The sequence below is a fragment of the Drosophila teissieri genome, chromosome 3L (genome assembly GCF_016746235.2).
Source record: "Drosophila teissieri strain GT53w chromosome 3L, Prin_Dtei_1.1, whole genome shotgun sequence".
Classification (NCBI taxonomy): Eukaryota; Metazoa; Arthropoda; class Insecta; order Diptera; family Drosophilidae; genus Drosophila; species Drosophila teissieri.
This window is the reverse complement of record NC_053031.1, coordinates 5,428,262-5,444,796: the sequence shown is the minus strand read 5'-3', so window position 1 is coordinate 5,444,796 and position 16,535 is coordinate 5,428,262. Positions and strand designations below refer to the sequence as shown.

The window sequence follows — 16,535 nt, the reverse complement described above, 5'->3', positions numbered from 1 at the left end:
GCTGTGTACCTTGGAAATTGTTACATTTTGCAAATAATTTATAGCCAAATGCACATTTAAATCCATTTAGCTGTTGTGTTCAAACATTTTTCATTCCCATCGAAGGCCAAAGTTTAGTTAACAACTCAACGACGTAGTCTTCTACTTCCTGACAATATAATTTATTTAAATTGTACCCCTCCTCGCAAAATAAAAAGGGGAAGCCAACTTCCCTTTCAGAAGATTGATGACTTCCAGCGACGACAGCCACAGGTGTAGCTGGGCTATATTTGGAGCTCAGCATATTTATGATGAATTACCTGAGTCAGCTGGTCTATGCTCTCCATTAGATTACTTTCCATCATGTCACGCTCACTTTCCCCAGCTGTCAATAAGCAAATGGCAGCGATAAATCCTCCCCAGCCAATATACACATTTAACATATATAGCCCGGCTGCTGGTTGTGGAACAGATATCTTGTCGATACTCCGCAAATTGTTGACATTTTAATTGAAATTTATTGGGCCTAAGAAAGGCCGTTGTTTGGTCATTTAACTGAATTGCCTGCATTCAGCACCTGTACACAGCTGACAAACGCACGAATAGCGAGCGGATATTGTAAATAAATTAAATAATACACAACGGCAGTGGAAAAAGTTTTCCATTTCCATTCATCAGCCATGACAAATCCGATTCCAAGTCAATGGGCAAGCTGGGAAAACCCGAGAAGTGCAACTGCACTGAATTGAAGGCAGCTCTAAACTTGTCCGATTATAAATCAAAACTTTCGATTTTCCCAGGGTTTTCTTTCCGGTTTGCTTCTAGGCGACTTCCGGTGCCACCAGCTAGACAGAATGTTGCTGGAAAAAGGAGAAAACTGGCGGAAAAAGAAAATTTTCCAAGGCGAAGCAACTTTCACAGATGAAAAAAAGCGACTTGATAGCAAATAAACGACAATTGATCGATTTTAAACTTTTGAGAAATGTACATAATACGTATTAATACTTTTCTTTATCTGCGACTGACTTCTGTCTAAAAAAGTTGCTGCTAACATTTAAATTTTATTTTAAAGCATTTAAACTACAATATCTATCATCCTTGGAATGATATTGTTGCACTCAATGCATTTGTACATTAGTTAACAATTCCATGCCTAACTTTTAACCTTTTATATTCACCTGCAGAGTTGATAATAAAAATAGTTTATGGAAAAACTAGTTTGGCAACTGGCCAAACCGCCAGCACAGCAAAAAAGGATCATAAATTACAGTTGTCAACTATTATGAGGGCAAAACAAGTGAGCTAATCGAAAAGGGCAAAAAACAAAAATAGCAAAAATGGGCAACAAAATGCCATTAAAGTTTACAACTTGTTTTGGGAATAATTTACAGCAGAAGTGAATCTAGCAAAAAACAAGGGCAGATACATTCAATTAAACATGAACACATGAATGGAGCTCAATAACCGCCATTTGTGTCCTGAATTATTTATTATCTATGTACATTTAACTAACAAACTTTAAGGTAAAGTAATTTTCAAAATATTTTATAATGAAATATTTGAAACGTTTTCATTAGCCTGTAATCAGGCTTTAATTTTCTTAAAGGAGGTGTTTACTTGCTCGGAAAACGCGTATATTCTTTGCTTTTCCAACTCATCAGACAGACAAAACGGAATCCGTGCTGTGACACTCGAAATTCGCCACGTGTCTGGATTTTTTCCCAACCCAAATCTCGGCCTGCTCCCCAAAATGTGTGTCACACACATTCTTTCGTATATGCTCGGAATTGTAATGAGAAACCAGGAATGCCTCGAATTCCCTGCAAATTTGCTTTGTTCATTTGGCACACGAAGAAAGTTAATTAGAAGAGGTAAATATTGAATATGAAATGCAAGTGGAGATAATTGAATTTCATGCATAAAGGAAAGTGGTGTGCGCATAATGAAAAGTTGGATTATTATATTGTGGTTTTGCATAGTAGATTTTGCAGTATTTAAATGTATACATTTGCAGTTAGTAGTTGTGTAAAAAATTCTTCAACTATTTTTTACTGTTCTAAAATTAATTTTAAAGTGGTTAGCTGCACGCCAAGATACTGAAACCAAAATACTTATTAATAAATAGTAGATTTTGCAGTATTTAAATGTATATATTTGTATGCAGTTAGTAGTTGTGTAAAAAATTCTTCAAATATTTTTTACTGTTTTAAAATTAATTTAAAGTGGTTAACTGCACGCCAAGATACTGAAACCAAAATACTTATTAATAAAAGGGGTGTAGTTTGCATTCCCTTTTTTTAGCAACTCACTTTCCTTCAACTTGCCGTAAAAAAGATCCCACAAGGTGAAGATAAAAACGCAAGCAAAGTGAACTTGATAATCAGGCACTCAATTATCCCCTAAGTTTTCACTAATTGGTTGGCTTAAAGTCAAGTAGCGGGCAGACCTTCGACTTCCTCCCAGGCAGCTGTCACTTTTGAAAAGTTGCCCTCGCCGTGGAGTTGAGGGATTTCTGCGGGAGCTGTTGCAATATTTTGGCGCATAATTCCTTCCCTGCGCTGTATATAAAATTTAATTAAGACGCATAAAGTTTTTCACACTTTGACACAGGCCCCAAAGCATATGCTCCTCCGGCTCCCCCTGTTCCTCCTCCTTCCCTGGTTTTAGCCTGGTCCAATCTCGACCCGATCTTGCCCGGCGCCGTCTTAAGGGAAACTACTTTAGTTTGGCTTTGCGCGGAAACTTTTGGGTTCTGGCCAAGCACAGAGCTGAAGGAGAGGGGGCACCTCATTTCGCTGAAACACGGATAAAAATATTTAAATGGTTACGCTTTGCATATCCTTATATCGAGAACAATCAACAAGAAACACTACACATAGTATAAAAAGTCTGTATTAATGTACTCCTATATCAGAAGAAATTCGGAATATAACTATGAGTGCAGGATAATCAAAAAACGTTTGATTCGGTATATAAAAATAACATAAAAAATGTGTTCCTTGGAAAAAGAAAAAGGTTTTTGGAAAAATATTACATATCAATTGGGCAGATTTTTACACTCTAAAATCCGTGCATAAAGAATTTTTGTAAATGACGCATTAGAATGCTTACTTTAGTGCATTTAAAATGTCCCAAAATATAGTGATACATTTTTAAAGTGTAACCTATTATTAAGAATTTTTTCTCAGTGCAGCTGCATGCTGGCAAAGCGGGCAACATTATTCGCCCCGCTGAGCGCTTTTGTTAATTATGCCACGGCTCCTGCAGGTTTCCTCACTGCGCTGCCACTTTCTTTTGGCTGTTTATTTTTGTTGGCAACCGCCAAAGTTTTGTTGCACAATTTGCTGCTCAAACAAAGCCAAAACAATTTAATTGTCACAGTCGACGAAGTGAGGCAACCAAATTGCATCTTATCGCGCGCGTGGATAAATAGCTCAAAGTGTACGGATTAAACCGAAACCAAGGCAAAACCCATATGTCTGGCAAACTTTTTCAATCAGTCGTGTACTCGACAAAAAGCGTGTATCGCAAAAACTCACTTAGTTTTTCAACATAGCACCCGCCCATCGAACATTTGCCACTTGTATTGGGTTTTTTGTCTTTGTTTTGGGTCACTACTAATGAGCAAGGACATTAAATGAAAAATGTTGACAACTTTTCGGGCAACATGTTTTCGTGGCGCTTTACAGATTCTCACTACTTGTAATTGATTTGCCTCGACTTGGGGCTCCGTTGTTGTGGCTTTTCAGCCTAGAAGGCGGACCAAGTCCTTTTCCCATTTCACAAACAAACACAAGGCGCTGTTTGAAGGAGGAAAATAAATGCCTAAGAGCGGCACTTTGGCAAGAAGCCAAAAAAACATTGGGCCAGGAGGAGAACTTTTGTGTTTTTGTGTGAGCGCTGACAAGAAGGCTCCCGGTAAAAGGCTAAGATACAAAATAAAAAAGAATGAAAAATATGAAGGAATAGAGGGAAGGAAAACTGTGTTACAACTACTGAAAAACTTGTTATCTTAATGGATATTTTGTAGTTCGTTTGTGGCCGAAATTGACTCACTCACTTCTTCTCCACCCGCTGTAAGCCATTTGCTACTCGAGACAAAACGAAAAAATATTTATAACATCTTGCAAACATTCAACTTAAGATTAGGCTACCCAAATGAAAATACTTCTAGTAATAGAACGAAATCCATCTCTGTCTTCTAAATATTCAAGTTTGACCCCATTAGCTAATTTAATTATGCAATTGATTTGCTGCGCAGCCAAGTTAATTTAATTAAACTTTTACCTTTTGACGCTTTTAGGTCGCCTGCGCGAAAATCGAATTTTCCCTTTGTGGCGAGCTAATGAATCGGAAAACGCGCATTCAAAATGAACTGAAAACTTCATCTACGACAATTAATTCCAGTTGAGCTCAAGTGTCAGAGCTCAAACTCTCTATCTGAGTTTACATTTTATTGAATCACATTCCCGTGCCGCCCACCCACTTTAATTGAATCCGATTATGCCATTTGGAGTATACAATCTCGATGGCCAGTATCATAAGGGTAATGCCGTAGCTGAAAAGTAGTATCAACAGGGCCGAACTCACGGTATCCATGTCAACCTGGAATCAAGGATGCTTTTATAGTTGAAAAGGGGCAAGTTTTAGGAACTCACATGCAGGTCTGAGGTTTCGATTTTCTTCACACAAGGCGGTTTCCTCGAGTGCCAGACATTGAAATGATATGTGAGTATTCCCGTTTCGGTGACACGTCTCAATCTAATGAGATTTAAGAATTAATAATTGTAATTTAGCAACATTACATATCCTTACTCACCCATAGGAAATCACCTTTCGCATGGGAGAATTCTTTTGCATTATGCTCACAGTTTTTTGCGGCGGAAACATGCTGACTTCGGTCAGATCGCAAATATCCTGTTCACTAAAGGTTTCAGCAATGATCTTGTAAGCAGCAGCCACATCCACATGAAAAGCAAAACCTAAATACTTGAATATTAATGGGTACTTATATGGGTTAATGAATTACTAACGTTCATGTTTGACCCTGAGTAAGCCCGTTTCTGGATCCAGCCAATTGCTGGCTGAATTATCCTTGGCATGAGCCCCAGTTTCATGGCTGTGAACGATGTCCCGATAGGATTTAGCAGAATCTGCAGAGGCTGGATTTGGATCCACTGGTTCGTCTTCATCGGCTTCGTTTTCCTTGGTCGTAGGCAAACTGGTAATCTTTTTGGCATACAGCTCCATGGACACAGGATCTTTAGTGTGCTGATTGTAAAGGAGATTTTGAAACTTAAAATTGCAATGCAAACTTATTAAATCGTTTACCAGAAAGTAATCCCTGTTGTAGAGTATATCCTCCATGCCCACCTTCAATGAACTGTGCACCAGATCGCTCAGAGTTTTGATGGTTTTGGGTTTCTCCATCAGCAGAGTGCCCACAATACTAGCCGAATAAAACTGATAGATGCAAAATGAGAAGAGTAAGCTGGTGATTACAATACAGCGACCCGAAACAAAACTGGTGGAGAATCCCAAGCCCTGTTGGCATATGATTCCCACGAAGAACAGCACGGATTCCAGGAAAAGACCCACTCTTTCAGGCGCCTTCTTCTGCTTGGCCTTTCGATCCTTGATGTATTTGTTTAGCTTCTGATAGCAGCGTTGCCAAAGGGTTCCCGCATCGATCGGTGTGGCATCTTCATATTCTTCCTGTTTTTCCTCAACTTTTTCCTTGCTGACCACCACTGAAACCGCAGTGATGGGACGTACTGGAGCTTCCACTGGCTGCTGGTGTTGTTGCTGATGGTAATGATGCCTCGGAGGCGCTCCACCTTTGGGTTTTATTAAAGCCGAGCCATCGTGTGGCACCAGTTTCCACTCGATGGTGGTGAGAAACCAAAGAATAAATACCGTCAGAACGCCGCAGCCCACAATTAAAACCCAAACATCGTTGGTAAATGGTTGCAGGAATACAATACGATCCTTTTGGGTGCTTCTCGGATGGCGGAAAATGAAACAAGGACGACTCGACCAACTGCGCCCGGCCACATCGATCCACTTGTGCCGCTCCAGCCAGTAGAATATGGGTGCTCCGCCAATATCCGTCTCGTTGCGTATGAGGGCACCAATCATGCCATCGAACCGGCCGTTCTTCACATATCCCCACGACGTCGTCCTGGACAGGACGAACGTCCAGTTGAACATGTCCCGCACCGCCATCAGCAGATTGAAGTTGAAGCGGTTCATCGTGTCGATGTGACCGGACACCGTGTGCGTGAGGTAGTACATCAGGGTGCCAGTCATGTTCTTGTTGGTCACCTGCCAAGGGGAACGGATATCGAAATATTGTTGCACTGGAATAAACTACTAAACTAATTAAAAATACATATGTGACATGGATGTAGAGAAAGTAAAACACAACATACTATAAACTTAAACACTCCTTTAAATTTGTCTGAAAGTATGCATTGGATTTGCCATCCAATTCATTCTAAAATTCAACGTCACTCTTAGAGACTTTTATAATTGATAGAAAAACCCAAGTGATTTCTGCGGTTTTCCTATATTTTTCTTGATTGTACCACCACCTCTCTCGCATGATGATGGATCTATGCATTCCACCCAATCTCCCAGTACTCACCACAACCATGCATCGCACCCTGGCGTGCTGCATGTCCATCCGGCGACGGACTGTGGACGTGGTCCGAAACCATGTATGCAACTGGATTCCCTCTGACGGCGTGAAGCTGCCAATTTCGGTCAGATTGACGTGGCCGCCGTAGTTGAGTCCGGGGTTCCTGAGCGATGGTCCGAAAATGGGTGCAAGTCGTTGTGGGAATTAGTAGTCGGGAAGTCGACAGTTGGGAAATTATAGCTGATGTGTTGATGGCAACCAGGCAGATGGAATGCTGCGCTCTGGTATTTCAGGGGAATGATTGGTTTTGTGGTCAAGTGTTGGCGAAATGATAGTTTGTCCTTTGACTGCAGCTAATTAATATCCTATTATGCAGCTAAGGAAGCTTTGGAGGTGTTTGAGGTCAATATGGTTGAACAGAGATCTGAGATACATTGATGTGGATTCCATTGCCTAATTAAACAGGCGAATAACTTGGTACCACGTATATGGAATGTACATAAAGTTAGTTAATAGTTAGGTATTACAACTGCCATTTAATGACTATAATTAAATGGCTCTAAAACCGCAATGGCCAGGTTTATTTGAAGTAACCACACATTGCTGACTGAAACAGCAAATGAAATATATTAAATGTACAAATAAACAAAATTATACGGTTGAATGAGCTAAATAAATTCTAAAGCTCATCGAATGCTGAAATAAGCAGGCAAAGTCTGCTATTTAGTTTGCTAATCAATGATCCTAATCAATCGACATACAACAAGTCCCTTGAAGTGCTCAGTCAACAATAAACAATAAAGGGACAAACATTGCATGAAGTATTTTCGCTAAAGGACAATGCACTTCAATTCAAGTTAAGATTGCTGCTTGCGGTGATTCTGAAGTTGATGACCTGGCCAGTTAATCACTCACCAAACATCGAACAGAGTGTAGTGCGCTGCCTCGGACATTCGCTTGGCCAGAGTGAGTTCGGTGTTCATGTACAGGTTCATGCCCCCCAAGAAGCTCTCGATGGAGGGCAGCTCCTCATCGTCGGTCGCCTGAATTTGCTGCCCCGGCGGCTCCTCCTTCTCCTCCATGCCCCCCTCATCACTTTTCGCCGATCCTCCGGCTGTCTGCGTACTTCCATGCCAGGCGAAATCCTCCATCAATAGCCAGTGAAACTTCTCGCTGTAGAGCATCTTGGCGGAAGCCTTTGAAATGATTGCACTTGAGTACTTAATAAGGAGTCTACAACTAGACGAGGCGATGAGCGCCAGCACTTGGAACAAATTGCACTACGTTTGGATTTATACAATTAAGTAAGGTTTATGTGTTTAGTCGAATTAGCGGACAACAAAATGTACTTGTTTCTTCAAGTTAATTATTTTTGGTTCTTAGCAAGCCTTTCATAAATATCTTCAGAGGTATTCTTCCAGTGTCCTGTGGAGAAACCCCAACCAGATTCTCCAGTTTCCATTCCAGTTCCCATACCCCCACCTTACCAGTTCGAGAAATCGTCGACTAAGGACGCCGCATGCCAGATCCACGACCGCAATTTGCCTGAGGGCTTCCATCCGCAGGACGCCCTCCAGCCACTCGGAATTGCTCTGCGCCTGGCTGGGCGTCTGGCTGTATCCGCCGGTTGGTCCGCTGCCCGGTCGGTTGGGTCGCCCACTCGATGGTGCCGCCTGGGCCAGGACATCGAGGAGGACAATCCGCACAAAGAGCTCGCTGTCGTAGAGACTCTTAATCAGCTGAAAATTCTTCGCCGCGAAGGCGTCATGAAGTTCTGCAGCGTTGGGGATTTGGTTTGGGGCCTGGAGATGTGGCTTCTGGCACGTGAAGTACGTTATCCTGGGTATGTGCTTATAGTCCTGCGAGAAACGCAATATCAGGCTGCTCTGCAGCAGCGAAGTGCGCTGCGGTTCCGCCAGGCCATAATCCAACTCCAGCTCCAGCAGCTCACGTTCCGGCAATCCTTGGCAGGATAATGGCAAAAATAGGAGTAGCCACCAGTGCATTGTGCTTTCTAACAATAAGTTTACATGCAAATTTCGCCTGTATATATATCACCGCCTTTGTGCGTAAATTATTCATTTGGTTTTGGCTTTGACATTTGGCGGCTGTCAAAATCGAATTGAAATTGGCCCATAAATCGCTCATTGGAATTCACTTTTCTTGTCAACTGACACCGCTCACCGTTCACCGTCATTATTCAATTTCGTTCAATTACATTTCATAATTCATGATCCACGCCCGTCTAGCCCATGAATATGCATAAAGGATACAAGGGTCGTCCCAAGTGTGCGTCTCAATCGCACTCAAACTCCTTTCGTCCTTTGGGGCTTAACGCTTCCCATGTCATAAATTCGGACAGTTTGTCACCTTAATTGAATTTCCTTACCCATAGGGGTAACAAAGCGGGATATATATCTGAAAATATATTGTGAATTAATTTTGGCTAAGCGGTGATATAATCTAGTAGAGGTAATCAAGGTTTATGCATTCATAATAATTCTTATTTGATTTAAATTAGTATAATTTGTTAATAAACTGATTTTCAATAGCATTTCTGACTTTAACGTTTGCTGTTGATTTCGAACATCTGCCAACTTCTGTGGTTTCTACTTCTGAATTTTCGTTCGCTCTCATTTCCGTGCCTTTTCCTGCCGGCTTTTCATTTAACATTTTATTTTTGTGGTCAAGTGAGGAGACCGAGAACAAAGTCATATTTCCTTATTATCTGGGCCAACGCGGTAATACCCCGAAATAAAAAAAAACGAAAAAAATGGAATTATTTATGGCACTGTCCATTCGCTCTCTGCTAAGTGGCGCAAATTACATTTTTGTTTATTTTTCCCTTAACTTGGCCTTCAGCTCCCAATTTTTGGCCCTACTTATAGCTGCAAAAGGTTGCTCTTGCTTCCGTTGACTTCCATTTCATTTTTTTTTGTTTATTGTTTGCTGGCCACAATATATTTTGGCGTATGGCTTTTGGCGTTCGTTGAAATACTTAATTGTACTTCAACGCGTTGAAGCGCATAGCTTTAATGGTCGTCGGTACTTGTGGATGCTTCCACTACCTTTGGCATTATTTATTTGGTCTTTAAGTGGCAGCAGTGGAAAATGCTGGAAAATGCCCTCAAAAGCAATGAGTGGTAGGTCAAACAGGGCGTATGGGTGATATTGTGTAAGTGCTTCTCGTAAGCGGTTTGCTTTTGGCCAATAGTTGGGCAATAAGTGTGTGCTTTTGTTTGAAATTTAAGTTAATATCTTTAGACGCAATATTTCCGAAATGAAATTAAGGTAATGTGCACACTCATTTCGGCCTTTGGGAGCCCCCACCAAAAGTGCAACTAAGCTGTCATAATGAGTGGGTAAAGACCTCGTTTGCTTGGCAATAAAGCCGACAACAGGGACGACAATTGCCAAACAGGAAGTTTTGCAACCGGCCAAAAGAAACTTTTCATAAAGCACTCGTTTCCTCGGGCTAGTCTCTGGAGCTAGCAAATGTTTTTTCTGTTTTCTTTTTGCGTGTCCTGAATATTGGCCAAAGTGTCAACGGCAGTTGCAAGTGCGGCTCTGCTTTATGAGCCTGTGCCCCTGTGCCCCTGCAGAAAAGCCAAGTTTCGTCCTGCAGGACGAGAAGCCACAACAAAGGAGAGCCAAAGTGCAAAATGAACAACCATCCAGGGGGTCGAAGGCCAAGGGGAAAGGGAGAGGGAGTGGGAAGGGGAATGCAGTGGGAAGTGGCCTACCACCGACGACATTTGCATGCAAATGATGCACTTTCCAGCGATTCGCTTCTCTGGGAGCAGCAGATGAACTTGTTTTGTGCTAATGAGATCAGCATGCAAATCGCTAGCTAAGGACAGGAAATTGCAGTGCAAGAAGTGTAAGGATAATGGGTCATGCCAATGCGTCTTATTCGGAATTCACAGCACACACAATCGGTGAATATTATGACAAGTCGCATTAATCAACAGGCAAAAGCTCTTAGGTGTTAGTCACTGAAAACAAATTGGAAGGAGAATGTGTTTAGAATGTTTAAAGAAATCAGAGTAATCAAGGCTCCTTATAAGATGCTGCAGTATTATACTATATTATATTAACATATCATATCATGTTAGCATATAGATAAACTGCTTTCACAATTTCAAATTGGAGTTCAAAATTTCGCATAACCCAAAGATTCTTAATGAGTGCGATTTCACTTTCATCGCTGAAACTTTTACCTTCGCTGTCTCTCAACATTTTTACAGCATTGCGATGAAGTTGACAAATTCCGCTGACATTCAAGCAACAAAAATATTAATAAGTGTGAGGCGGTAAAAACTTCCAACGACTTTTATCCTTGAAACGCAGCATAGACGAAAAATTGCAGCTGCGTTCTGTGGCCCGGAGATATTCCATTTGGTTCAACTGACTTGACAGACAGCTGTGACATTTGTTGTTTCGCATTGCCGAAAGATAAATGTGGTCTCTGTACTTTCTTGCTCCTGACAAGTGGTTAGAAAACCCATTTATATATAGGTTATAAGGAAAGTGGAAGATGCCATGGATAAAGTTATAGTAGCAGTATTCAAATAAAATTTCCCTAGATTTTATTAAACTTTAATACATATATTTTGGAAAATTCTACTTGAGACAATATTTATTATATCTTGAAAAGTTTTTAATTAAATTAAATGGTATAGTACTTATGTATATATAACTATACTTAATTCTTTCTTGTCCGAGAAGAAAAATTCCTTTAATTCCTGAAAGAAAAATATTTCTCTGGCTTCTGACACCGTTCTTATCCCCCCTGTCGGCTGAACCCTTCTCTGTAATAAAGCCATAACTATAATAGTATTAAATAAATCACAGTCCAATCTGGCGTGCTCTTTTTGCTTTTATTGCCGCTTACGCTTTTCCTTGGCCTTTCACTTGGGGGAAAAGTTCTTGGCGTCAACTGAGAAAGTCGCGTTGAGTGCATTTTTTTGATTTATAATAAAAATAATATTAAAACCATATTACATCATAATGAAAGAGCGCGACGAGCAGAAAGCGAACCGTAAACAAGTTTCGAGCGAAATAATAAAATGCGCTCTTTATGCATTTTCCTCCCGGGCAAACGCCTCACCAACCTGCCTTGGCACCTTTTTGTATAATGCGTGTTATGTAATAGTTTGCCTTATCCGCAGCTTTCCATTTTCCACTTTGCCCCGTTCTCCCTTCTCCCTTCCATGGCCAAGCTGTCGGCGGCGTGCAAACTTGGAAGCGTCAAAAAATTTCCACCATATTTTCCTTTGCGTTTTTGTTATGCTTTTGTTGCAGCACACAAGTTTTCCATCCAAAACGACAGCGGCGGCGCCTGCAACACTTAGCCAAGATAAGTGCACTCAGCAAAATACCACTTACTTTTATTAGATCATTGAAATTTGTAGTTTTCTAACCTAGTAAAATGTGATAATTTATTGACATTACTTAAAAGAAACAAACTTAAAAGAAAGAAGCTAATAATTTTATCCTCAATGATATTGAACTATATTAAAAAGTGTCTAAATGTGTGCTTCTTCAGCATGTTTTGGACAGAAAAAGGCATCCATTTTCAAAGGGCTAAAACCTGTAGATATTTCGCTATACCTTGAATTCATTTTTCCATGTGTAGCAGGTAGTCCCCAGGGAAGTGGGTTTGTTGGCCACATCTCAAGCCTGTGCTTGAAATGCTTAACAAAAATAAGCGTGGCCGTAAAAGCAGCCACAAACTTTCGCCAAAACAATTTTGACACCTGAACCCGAACCATTTGCCGTGTTGACAACGGACCGGGCCATGTTAATTCCACGCAGACTATGCGATCCATGGCTTTTGACAAAAGGCAAGAAAAACTTTGGATCCCCCGGAAGTCAGGAAAAAAAGAGCAAGGTAAGTTTTCAAGAACCACAGGGGCAAAAATATGTCGGGTTAAATGTGGCGCAAAAGTGGAGGGAATGCGACATAAATGTGATTTAAAACGAGTTAAAAATTTGCTTTGTGCCTTTTAGGTAAATTAAATTAAAATAAAATCAATGGATATACGTTGACCTATTATATTATTTTAAATAAAAAAAGGGTTAGAACTCTATTGCTTTTTTAGTAATTAATATCCTTGTAATATTTATTCTCACTTGATTATGTTTAAAGCTCTTGTTTTGTTTATCAAAGCAAAGATCGTGCACAACTTTCGAAATGGTTTACTATGGCAAAGTAGCTTAAGGAGCAAATAAGTTTACTTAACCCGGAGTGAGAAAATGAACCGCAGGTAAACAAACTCACGTAAACACGTAACACCTTTGTCTGAGCCCAAGCTGCATGTGGATTTTGTAACTTCCTGAGCTTTGCTTTAAGGAAGTACCACACCAAAAACCAAGTAAACGCGGTGGTGTGACCCAGTTTATACCCATATTCACAGCTTGGCAAACATCCTTGGCCCCTTGGCGGAGTGGCGGAAAAGTGCTTCAATCAAACGGCTCAGACACATATGTTACGCGGGATTGTTATGGAAATCCATAAATAAAAGCGCACAGACACATGTTTACACGCTCATCAATTTTTCCAGGCATATAAAACGCCCGGTGAGGGAAATTGTGCCAGCACACCACATAGGGAAGTCCTATAGGTGTCTAGGAAAATGCGGCAAAATGGGGAGAGGCAGTCAAACGTCGGGCGTGAACGTTTGTTAATCTCCAACCTGGCAAAGTGCGGACAATAATTCAAGACACGTACCTGCAATAAACTGCCGAGTTGTCGCCTGCATATATATATGGCCGCTAACCTGGTTTTACGACCTCCGATTCGAGATCAGCTTTAAAACGAAGTCGGCAAAATTTAATGTGACAGACGAATTAATTGAGCCTTGTCTAAACATTTTCTATTAATACTTCGTTCTTCTCTTTTTAGCTCTCTGCCACCTAATTTTCTCGTCCTGTGCGTGACCAGGACTCATTGAAATTTTCCAGGCGCGCTTCGTGTTGACATTTTGGGTAGATTAAGTTATAAACAAATACGGCAAAATGCGGCTACTAATGAAGTGCTGTTCGAGTTTTTCAGACTAGCAGCGCCAATGTCAACAAGTTTATTGTGTGAAGCTGTTTATGCGGCGAACATTTGATGGGGTGGCAAAAGCCTTAGGCAAACACGCAAACCAAATTAAGTCATAAAAACGTGGGCGTGTTTAAATGAATTGTCTGGGCGAATGGAGAAATCCGAATCGAAAAATGTCCAGGAAATCGCTTTTTATACCCGTTACTCGTAGAGTAAAAGGGTATACTAGATTCGTTGAAAAGTATGTAACAGGCAGAAGGAAGCGTTTCCGACCATATTAAGTATATATATTCTTGATCAGGATCAGTAGCCGAGTCGATCTGGCCATGTCCGTCTGTCCGTCCGTCTGTCCGTCCGTCTGTCCGTCTGTCCGTCTGTCCGTCCGTCTGTCCGTCTGTCCGTATGAACGTCGAGATCTCAGGAACTACAAAAGCTAGAAAGTTGAGATTAAACATACGGACTCCAGAGACATAGACGCAGCGCAAGTTTGTTGATTCATGTTGCCACGCCCACTCTAACGCCCACAAACCGCATAAAACTGCCACGCCCACACTTTTGAAAAATGTTTTGATATTTTTTCATTTTTGTATTAGTCTTGTAAATTTCTATCGATTTGCCAAAAAACTTGTTGCCACGCCCACTCTAACGCCCACAAACCGCCCAAAACTGCCACGCCCACACTTTTGAAAAATGTTTTGATATTTTTTCATTTTTGTATTAGTCTTGTAATATTCTATCGATTTGCCAAAAAACTTTTTGCCACGCCCACTCTAACGCCCACAAACCGAAAAAAACTGTCAGTCTTCAACACTCGCCTTCGCACTTCCACTAGCTGAGTAACGGGTATCAGATAGTCGGGGAACTCGACTATAGCGTTCTCTCTTGTTTTTTTTGGGGCCAACAGCAAAGGAAAGTGAGAAGACATTCCATGGGACAAAATGCTTTTTGCCACTTGTATATATTTTCGTGCGATTTGCATAATTTGTCCAAACAAACATAACACAATGTAACACAATGGCAGCACACACTGCGTATGCGTAATCTGGCACTCGTTGAGGGGGCAAAACAAGCTTTGGCCTCCAGCTCTTTTTTTTTTTGGTTTCGCACTTCGACATGCAAATCGAGGCGGTGGTGTTGCTGTTGCTGTTGGTCCTGTAAGGAAAACGATAAACGCCTCGAGAGCAACCCAAAACAAACCGAACAACAGCAATCCCTGGGTCACAAGCAAAGGCCAAATCCTACTAATACCCCCCACACCATAAAAAGCCCCAAACGCAAACCCAAACCGAAACCGAACCAAATGCATAACGTTTGTTGCCAAATCCGTCCTTTATGCTGAAATCAAACAACAATAAAAAAGGGAAACGGAAACGTGGAAGAAAAGGGAGCCCAAGCCCAGCCCGAAGGAAAAGTGCAGAAAAAGAAGTCCATTTTATGGATATCGCCAAGCGTTGGGTTATGTTTTATGGCTCAAAACACCCAAAAATCCAACCAACAGAACGAGTTGCAACACTCTGCAAAGACATACAAAATTAAAGTTCCATCCACGAAACTATGTAGAAAGAGTTCCTATTTATTGGAGTTAATGGAGATAAGGAATCTATGACATCTAACTTGCATTTTTCATTAATATTAAGTCGACCCTTAGAGATTTCAAGATCTGCGCACTTATTCTTAACGGAACGGACATTCCTTGTTTCCGGTTCCGTCATTATCCATCTGCCAGATGGAATTTTCCATTCCCAAGGAGATTCTGGGATTCCGTCACTTAAGTTGAGCTGATTGACCAGGACAATCGCCTCTCGCTACCTTTAAGTTCTTTGACAGGAATAAATCATTTTGTGTTTGTGCTTGGCACTCACACCTGTCCACGGCTCCTTTGCCATTTCCATTTACACTCGACCAGCCCACATTTCCGCCGATTTTCCCCACCCCATCCAACTCACTCCATTCCTTTACATTCCACACCCCGCTGGCGCAATAAACTTTTACGCATTCATTATGACCAACATGGAAAATGGCGTTTTTCTTTGTGCTCACCGCGTTTTTCCGTTTCTCTTTTAGCTGGTGAAAAGTGTGTAAGTGGTTGGGGCTGTTGGAACGACAGGAAAATGGCGGGGAGTGGGCGGCATTAAATGGCCGCGGCGGTCTCGTCACGTGCTTTTTCACTGAGAGGTTTTCCCGCTTTTCCCGCTTTTCCCAGCGGTCGCACTTCTGATTTTATTTTTTTTTTGCTTTTCCGGGGACACTGCTGAAGGTGGGCGGATAACAAAACGTCAATAAAAATAAATACTGTTGACACAGCTCGCTTATATTTTTGATCCAAAGTGAGGGTCGTTGACTTGGCCCTCGATGATGAGGATGCGTTGATAATTATCATGAGGATAATGTTGCAGGGATTCAGTTGTCAAGTGACACTTGTTCGTCGGTTTGAAGTATTCTCAACTCAGCAATAATTCTTATTCATCTTGATCAATGTGTGTATAATGTTTAAATGCTCAGCAGACTATTTTAAAAGGAATACTTTTAAAAGAATAAATTTAATCTGTATATTTTTTTAAATTTTGAAACTAACTTGAATGCACAATCATTATAATGTCATTATCAACAACTCCCCTAATATTACCTACTTTTTTAATAAAGCTTCCCCTTAAACCAATTTCCAGAGTGCCATGGAATGTAATTATGTGCTGAACTATATCTGAGGATATTACAGGCTTTTCGCCCAGCGCCCTCTAATTTCGGCGTTCAACATTCAATTATTCAAATGAAGCCGCACACACAGGCCACAGCTTATGCGACATTCACACTGCCGGCGTCCCCCAAAGCAATTTGCATTATTTAGTCGAAAAATGATAGGGAAGG

The 16,535-nt window shown here is 41.1% G+C and overlaps 1 protein-coding gene across 1 annotated transcript; it reads right to left on the bottom strand.

Moving 5' to 3' along the window:
• Window positions 1-4,440: 4,440 nt before the first annotated feature.
• On the bottom strand, window positions 4,441-8,625 carry LOC122616438. The gene is made up of 8 exons (XM_043791890.1): window positions 8,107-8,625; window positions 7,535-7,815; window positions 6,626-6,782; window positions 5,311-6,303; window positions 5,013-5,250; window positions 4,799-4,961; window positions 4,638-4,740; window positions 4,441-4,584 (listed from the first exon to the last, which is right to left on the bottom strand). Exons 1-8 carry the CDS (start codon window positions 8,623-8,625, stop codon window positions 4,441-4,443), a joined length of 2,598 nt encoding a protein of 865 aa, XP_043647825.1.
• Between the last annotated feature and the right edge of the window lie 7,910 nt (window positions 8,626-16,535).